This window comes from Carex rostrata, chromosome 22, assembly GCF_964058835.1.
Source record: "Carex rostrata chromosome 22, lpCarRost1.2, whole genome shotgun sequence".
Lineage (NCBI taxonomy): Eukaryota > Viridiplantae > Streptophyta > Magnoliopsida > Poales > Cyperaceae > Carex > Carex rostrata.
In genome coordinates, this window is record NC_135939.1 from 157531 (window position 1) to 165529 (window position 7999).

The following is a 7999-nucleotide window of genomic DNA, read 5'->3' on the forward strand; positions in this document are numbered from 1 at the left end:
AAAAATAAAAATTTCTGTTTAAAAAAAAAAAAAAAAAAAAAAAAAAAAAAGCAAAATTCCCAAATCCGGTTAACCATTAACCGGATTTGTGCATTTTGAGTCCGGGGAGTGGATAACCGAACATTTCTATCAAATCCGGTTATTGGATAACCGGATTGGGTAATAATTGAAATTCAACGGTGCTTCGGTTATTTTTTGTAATTTGATTTAATTGTTGGATATATATAAAAAAATCGGCGATCCGTTTATACCTCAAAAATATTCCTGTGCCAGATTTTACTAAAAAAAAACTCAAAATTTAAATTTGGATCCGGCCCGTCATATCAAAATCAACACAAATATTAAAGGTACATCGTAAATTTTATTTCGGACTTTGTTAATCTAGATTCTGATCGGACGGTCCGAATCCAAACTCAAAATTGCCCGGACATAATCCATAATGCATCTGCGTTGAACAGGTGGGCCAAAGCTAGTTTACAAAACAGAGAAAAAAAAATTGAGAAGAGTTCAAATGCCTTCATTTTCATATTTTGTGTCTGCATCATGTCTCGATTTTTAAAAACTTTAATAACTCAAATTTAAATTATAAATATCAAAATAAAACCGTTAAACGTGATCTATGTTATTTTTTCCATATGCTCATAAAATACTATCACATTTCAATTTTATTTTTATGAGAATTAATAAGTTGAAAAATCAACGTCTCGAAATTATTCACATTAATACATTTTTTTTACAATGATGGAAAATTGAAATATCGTAATATTTTAAATGTGCATAGTTAAAATGATATAGATTACATCCAATGGTTTTATTTTGACTTTTAATTTTAAATTTTGAATTATTAAAAGTTTTAAAAATAGAGACACGATGGAGGGTACAAAAAAATGAAGGCATTTGAACACTTCACAAAAAAATTACAGCTTTGATATATCATGTATTAGGAAGGGTTTAAAGAAAATAAAAAAGAGAGAAAGAAAGAGTAGGTAAGAAGTAGCTTTCACGAAGACAAAATGCATTATCTCTACAATTAATACAATGTCGTTATTACGAGGGTATAGACCTACTCAAAGACTTGTTTTCTTCTTAATTTTTTTTTTTTATCGTTTACTGCTAATGATTCCCATAGACTGTACAACCACATCCAATTAATTTTGTTTTTATTGATATCAAGTGCTTGTAAAAATATACCAATTTGGATTTTTTAACTTATTAATTAATAAAAAATAAAATTAAAAATATGATAATTTTTTATGTGCGTCAAAATTTATTTTGACATTTAAATTTTAAACTTATTATCAGAAAATTTAAAAAGTGGAGGTATGATACGATGGATACATTTAAACTAATTTCCTTTTGAAAATAATTAGACAAATTATTGTGGATGATTTTGATTAAATTTAGTGTTTCCTACTAGGAAAAAGAATAAATAAGTAAAGGAGGGAGTATGGTAAAAATTATTGTAATAGGATTAAGGCCTAATAAGTGTGATTAGCTTTATCGCCTCAAAGTCGGAGCCGGGCCCACTGCCCCCACTACGAAACAACAAGAGGTCACCGACCCCAGTACTATTTCATTACTTACTTTTATCGTTTACCCCCCTCGATTTCATTTTTCGTTACCTTTTGCCCCCTCTACTTCCAACGCCTGGGAAAAAGCGTCATCATTGCTTCCCAGATTTTCAAAGATTGCAAACCTCATACTGAAAAAGAGTTTCACTGCAAACGCAAAAGTTTTAGCACCTAAAAAAATTTACGCTTACTTACGCAGTGCTGATGCGGGACCACAACCACAACTAAACCAAATCTCCGACGAAATTTTGCCAAGTGGTATTAGCTCGAAGCCTCGAAGTCCGGTAGAAGACTACGAGTACGACAAAATGTAGATTGTCGTAAAAAAGAGAAAAAAAATGTAGATGACGTCAGTTAAAGCAGAAGGTTGAAAGATTCTACTATTCTGGACAGTAAATATGAATGCCAACTTTTCCAAAACCTCTCAAGTCCAAACCGATAATTTTGACCGTTCGTTTCTTTTCAACAGGTACTGGAGATCTATCTTTCAAAGAAAACGGAGAGGAACAATAAAAGTGAAGTGAACGGAGCTAGGCACGATATTTTCAAGTCCAAGAACAGAGCATATTATATTCCGACTCGACTGGAATAATACCTGGGATAAATAAAGAAACCCAGAATAAAATAATTAAAAATTAACAACAGAAGGCGAGAGAGAGAGAGAGAGAGAGAGAGAGAGAGAGAGGGAGAGATCACGCAATTCTTATGGGGATTCTTTACCTGCACGGTTTTCGAGATGGCACGAGGCACGGATACCAGACCTGACCTGAACTCTTCTCTCTCTCTCTCTCTAACTTCCAGACTTCCAGTCACCGCATATCTGAGCAATAAAATAATCGTCCAGGACCAAAACAGAAAATTTTATTAAAATAAAAGGGGTCAAATTTCAGAAGCCCTTTAAATTCTTTCTTCCCTTTCTCTCGCCGACAGCTCTCTGTTTCCCTTCTCAGTAACTGCCTCCGACTCTGCCTGTACTATATTTCCTCTTTTGGTAAAGAAAAAAGGTTCAAAGACCTTTACATTTTATAAATTTGTTTATCAAGATAAATGAGTAAAGCTACAGTACATTGTAATTCATATCTATTTTTATATAGTGAACTATAAATTAGCAGATTCAAACTTTAAATAATCCATTCAAATAATTTATCCTGTTCTCCATATTAATATGATTTTGGAGATCAAATTTTATATTTTTTTTAAAAATTATTGTTTTTTATGGTCCAGATTTATATGAAAAATAATAATTTTCAATAAATCTAAAAAATAGTAATTTTTTTTTTAAAAAAGATGTAAAATTCGATCTCCAAACACATATTAATATGGAGAACAAGATGAACGATTTGAATCGGTTATTTGAACTTTGAATCTGATAATATATTAATATGGAGAACAAGATGAACGATTTGAATCGGTTATTTGAACTTTAAATCTGATAATTTATAGTTCAATGTACAAAAATGTCTATATATTGTAATGTATGGTAGCCTTACTCCATATTTAATATCCCTTCTTTATAAATATAAAGATATATTTTATATTTTTTTAAAGAGGCACTAAACTAACATTGATATATTCATTTTACCGCATCATGAAAATACATATATTTTCGTCATTATCTCTGGCGTTTCAATTTTTCTCCAACAAATTTAACTGAAGAAAAAAAAAATCTTAACTTTGTATTTTGTAGTTTGTACTGATTGAACATCAATTCTGATCATGAGGATTTATTTGAAAGAGAATTCTTCATTTTAACAAAGACTTAATAGAAAAATTTGCAAAAATATACATACATGTAATCTAAAAAATGTAGTGTAAAACAGAAGCTAAAGCTGTAGTCGCTCTACTAACTTGGCTACTAGATTTTTAACAGTAAATTCTTCTCTCACATGATTTGGTTAAACTTGATCAATTTGGATTAGGGGATATATTTAAAGTTAATTGGCAGTTTCATACCTTTTCGTCGAAGTTCGAAGGATCCTAAAAGTTATACTCAATAGGATTTCAAAGCCAGAAGGTTGGCTAAAATAAAATTAAAAAGAGTAATTAACACTCATTAGGAAAATACTGTATTTGTTTAAATTTAAAATGTAGGGGAGTGCTTCATAAAATCAACCCAAAAAAGAGCAAAATAAAGAAATTTGAAGAGAAATTTCCATAAAATTTAACTCTATTAATTATAAGCCATTTATAGAATACTACAAGTCTCTTACTAATTTCACTAGCAAATAGTTTACCACAAGCTCTTACAAACAAACCGGGAGGGGTTTTGGAAAAAAAAACCACATCACCCCTTTTCTTTTCTCCAGAAAACACCCAACAGCACCAACTATTTTCTCTGTTTTCCAAAATGAGAAAAAACCAAAACCCCAAAAAGAAAAGGAAAAAAAATGAAATAAAATCGAAGGACCCCCAAAAGCCTCCTTCAAAACCGCCTCGCCTCGCCTCTCACAGGACAGCTGTTAATCCGGCCACCGGTTTATTTTTCGGTTTGCCAATAACCACCTCCGACGGGCGCACTACTACTGTTATCTTCTCCACACTACACACCTCAAAATTGACCGAAATATCACGTATATCGTCACCTGGCGAATCCAAGCTGGCTATCCCCAACCTCTCATGCTTTGACAACCACTTCGACTTCATGTACTCACACTTCCTCCAAGGCGGGAAGTGGAGCCCCTTCTTGCGCATGCTCTGTTTAACTGCCTCTGTTACGAGTGCGACAATTTTGACTAACCGATCAGTAGTGCCAACATAGATGGATGGCAGGGATTGGAGCAAGGTACGGTAGGTCTTGGTTGACCTTGCGATCTCGAACTCAGAACGGAAGTCAACCTCTACCAACAGGCGGGCTCCACTGGTTATCACATCTATGTACTCATGCTCTCCTGTTTAGATTTCAAATTATATTAGGGATAATCACAAGTGTAAGACAAAAGAAGGGGTAATTTTGACAAGTGCTACGTTATTTATATTTCTTATTCTGTAATTTTAGTGCAACTAACTTTCCTAATTGGCAATGATTAACCTGCTAGGGTGCTATCTGCCTATTTCAATTAAGAAACTAAAATTTACGTACAACCCCACAAAAGTTCGTATTTCTTTTTCACAGCAGAAATTTAACCCTTTCAATTTCCTCCTCTGAGTGGCTTACAAGGTGTCTCCGCAATTTCCCAAAAATTGAAACTTACACATCAAACAGTTAAGGCGAGCAATGAATAAGTAAATCTAATCTAACACGCAAATTGCAGTAAAATGACTTACCAGCAGGGACGGAAGTGGTTTTCTCCCATTTCGACTTGCACACAGCCGCATCGTACCCGAGCGATTTGAGCCCATCACAGACGATCTTGCGGGTTTCTGACTTGCCGCATTTGAAGCTCCTTGTTCTGTCCATAATCTTGGATGCATCAGCCAATAGATTTCTCTCCGTTACATTTGTACACGGCACCAAACCCTGTAAAGTTACAAAAACAACCCTCATTGAATATCTTTGTTCAAAATAAAGTCCAAATCTTATTTTGCATTATGCATATATAACTCAAATTAAGAAGGTTTCATACTTTGATGATCTCTGAGGCATCCCCAGGAGTTGGCAAAACAGGAGTTATATCACCAAACAGCAAGTCGATTTCATCGTCTGAGCTCTCGTCATAATTACCGTTAAAGCAATTACACCGGCTCTTGAGTGGTTTGTTCATCTCAGTATTATCCTCCATGAAGCTCAGGACCATGTGATCTAGGGACCCCGTGCAGTCCACATCAGCCTTTGCTCCGCCCCCACCGGAGTCGTCGGAGTCCCTGTCAACGTCAGCCTTAGTTGGTGCTGCCGTGACGGTGGTCCTCGGCACAAAGAAGCGGCGAAGCAGAGATGGCCGAGTCCTCACCGGATCAATCCTGGCCGCTGATCCCAAGTCCATGGGTTGGATCTTAGTTTGGAATGGCATCACACTGGAATCCCCAAAATACCCCTCTACTGTCTATTTTCCATCCCCAGAAACACGAAAACACCGTTTGGATGCAAAATCTTTCTGGTGAGGGAGTACAGTTTAGTAAGACGATAATCTCAGAGAGAAGGTTTTAAGATTTGGAGAAATCAGGAGGGTTTAGGCCGAAGGTTAGAGAGGGGTTAGAGGGAGCGATTTCGCCATGGTTTCGCTCTTTTTGGGAAGAAGAAAGAGGAGGGGGGGCTTTCGGGCTAGTGGTGACTGGTGAGAGCGATTTAAAAAGACCCGATTAGTACTTAGTAGAACTGTGGAGTGGCTCTGATCGGGATCTCCAAGAAATGTAGCAGGGAACATCGCTATGACTTGGTTTCAAACAATGCAGAATGTTAATTCCGAAACAAAATCAAATTTTAAAATGGAATTCAAAAGTTTTACTAACGAAAATATTTTCAAGTTTACTTATATGAACTGGTTTTAATTTTTTGTATGGGTTGTTTACAGTGGTGAACTTAAATTTTTATTTCAATGCTTTTAGAATGAATAAATAAAATATTTATGAAAAAATAATAAAATGATCAATTTAGAAATATGCACTATCAAGAGATTGGCGTATTTGTGTAGCTGTGTTTATTTTTTTATTTTCAGAGCTCATTTAAATTGTATTGAATTTAAATATATAAAAAGTAATCATGTAATTTAATTATAATATTTTAAAAATGTCAGCGTTAGTAGATGCATGTGAATAAATAAATTTGACTACAAGATAAAATATTTCGTTGTCGTATATTTATAGTTTTTTAATAATTAATCAAGCGCGATGATTGGCCACAAAAACGAGCTAATTAAGTAGAAATCAATTACTCAGTCAGCTTTCAGTGATCTATTGTTGTGTAGCTATATTGAAATAATATACCTTACGATTTTCTTTTTCGTTCAAATAAATGAATAAACGACAAGCGTTCTTGAATATACTAACGTATATTTTAAGAAACACCTTTTATAAATTTAATAAGTCTATTCATCAATATTATGTCAGTTTTTTTCGCATGTTATCTTAATTTTGACAAACGGATATGAATATGTAATGTTTGACTACAATTATAACTAATTACGAATGTATTGCATGATAGGTTAAAACTCTAGTTAAAATGAACTTGTTGACATTTATGAAAAACAAAAATACTTTTAAGCGCATATGGAAACTTCCAGAGTTGCAGTTGCTCAAAGCGGATATGCGAATGATTTCACGGAAGTGAGTAACTGGAGGATAAGGCGCACTGGCTACGTGGCAAGGCCCATTGTTGTGGTTCCGTATAGACGTGAGATCGTTCCACGTGTCCATACAATCAAACCATGGGCAAAGACAGGGTGTTGTGAAATTACCAAAATGGCCCCAGGTTCGTACGAGGCGAGAAACTGCTTGACCTCAGCCTCGTGTCCGCACCTGTACGACCTGCTACTGCCCGTGTGAGAGCGCGAGGTACCTACCTCGGGAACAGAGAAGTAAAGGCGGTGTGTAACTACAGTTACCTTTTGATCTGTTATAGCAGTATCTCTGTTAATGATTTGTCGTGTAACTGCCTAACTGGATCAGTTTGTCGAACGGATAGGGGGCTTTCAGTTGCTAGAAATAGAGTTGGATACAAAGTTAGGTACATAGAAAATCAGAGAGAGAGAGAGAGGTAATAACTGGATTGTGTGTAGTCTTTTTATTCTGTGCACTAGTGGCAGTTTAGAGTATAGGGAGAACTTAGTGGGCTGTAGTTACAAATAAGGGACCCAACTGTACGAGGGAAAGCCTGCTTAGAAAATTTATGAAATTTACATTCAGACCCTTGTGAAACTCAGAATTATTATATACTATCTTCAATTTTGTAGGATGTTTCCAACTTTTTTCTGGAACGAAAGTTCAGAAATTGTCGGTAACTAGTGTCTTGTAAATATTTTTAAATCCAATATTTATATGTTGCAATAAAAAAGATTTTTTTTTAGAAACCATAGTAAAAAAGAAAACTTTTTGAAACCAACATAAATTATTTATTTTTTTACAAAACCATAAGAATTGAAATGCCATTTCAGTCCGAGATATTTTCACAATTTTTTATCGTATTTTTTTCTCGAAATCTGTGAAAACGGCTGAGTCCGAAATGACAATTCGGTTCGAGGTATTTTCACAATTTTTCAATATATTTTTTTCTTGAAATCTGTGAAAACGGTTGAGACCGAAATGAGAATTTGATCCCAAAAAAAGAGGAACCGAAATAGCATCTTGATTTTCATGATTTAAGCAAAAAACAAAGTAATCAAATTAATTTAAAAAAATCTATTTTTTTATCTATGGTTTCTAAAAAAATTCATAAAAACATTACGACTGTACAATTTGCAAATAGGTAACTTCAAAGGGGAGAAACATAAAGATTCAGTAAAGTAAATCCCTAGTGTCTGGTACTGTGGTCTCTGGGCTATTTTTTCGTTTGTCGT

The 7999-nt window shown here is 34.4% G+C and overlaps 1 protein-coding gene across 1 annotated transcript; it reads right to left on the reverse strand.

The window, feature by feature from the left end:
• Positions 1 to 3720: 3720 nt before the first annotated feature.
• LOC144574114 (uncharacterized) lies at positions 3721 to 5762 on the reverse strand. The gene is made up of 3 exons (XM_078323977.1): positions 5135 to 5762; positions 4836 to 5028; positions 3721 to 4459 (listed from the first exon to the last, which is right to left on the reverse strand). The coding sequence occupies exons 1-3, from the start codon at positions 5516 to 5518 to the stop codon at positions 4017 to 4019; spliced, it is 1020 nt and encodes a 339-aa protein (XP_078180103.1). The 5' UTR covers positions 5519 to 5762; the 3' UTR covers positions 3721 to 4016.
• Positions 5763 to 7999: the final 2237 nt, after the last annotated feature.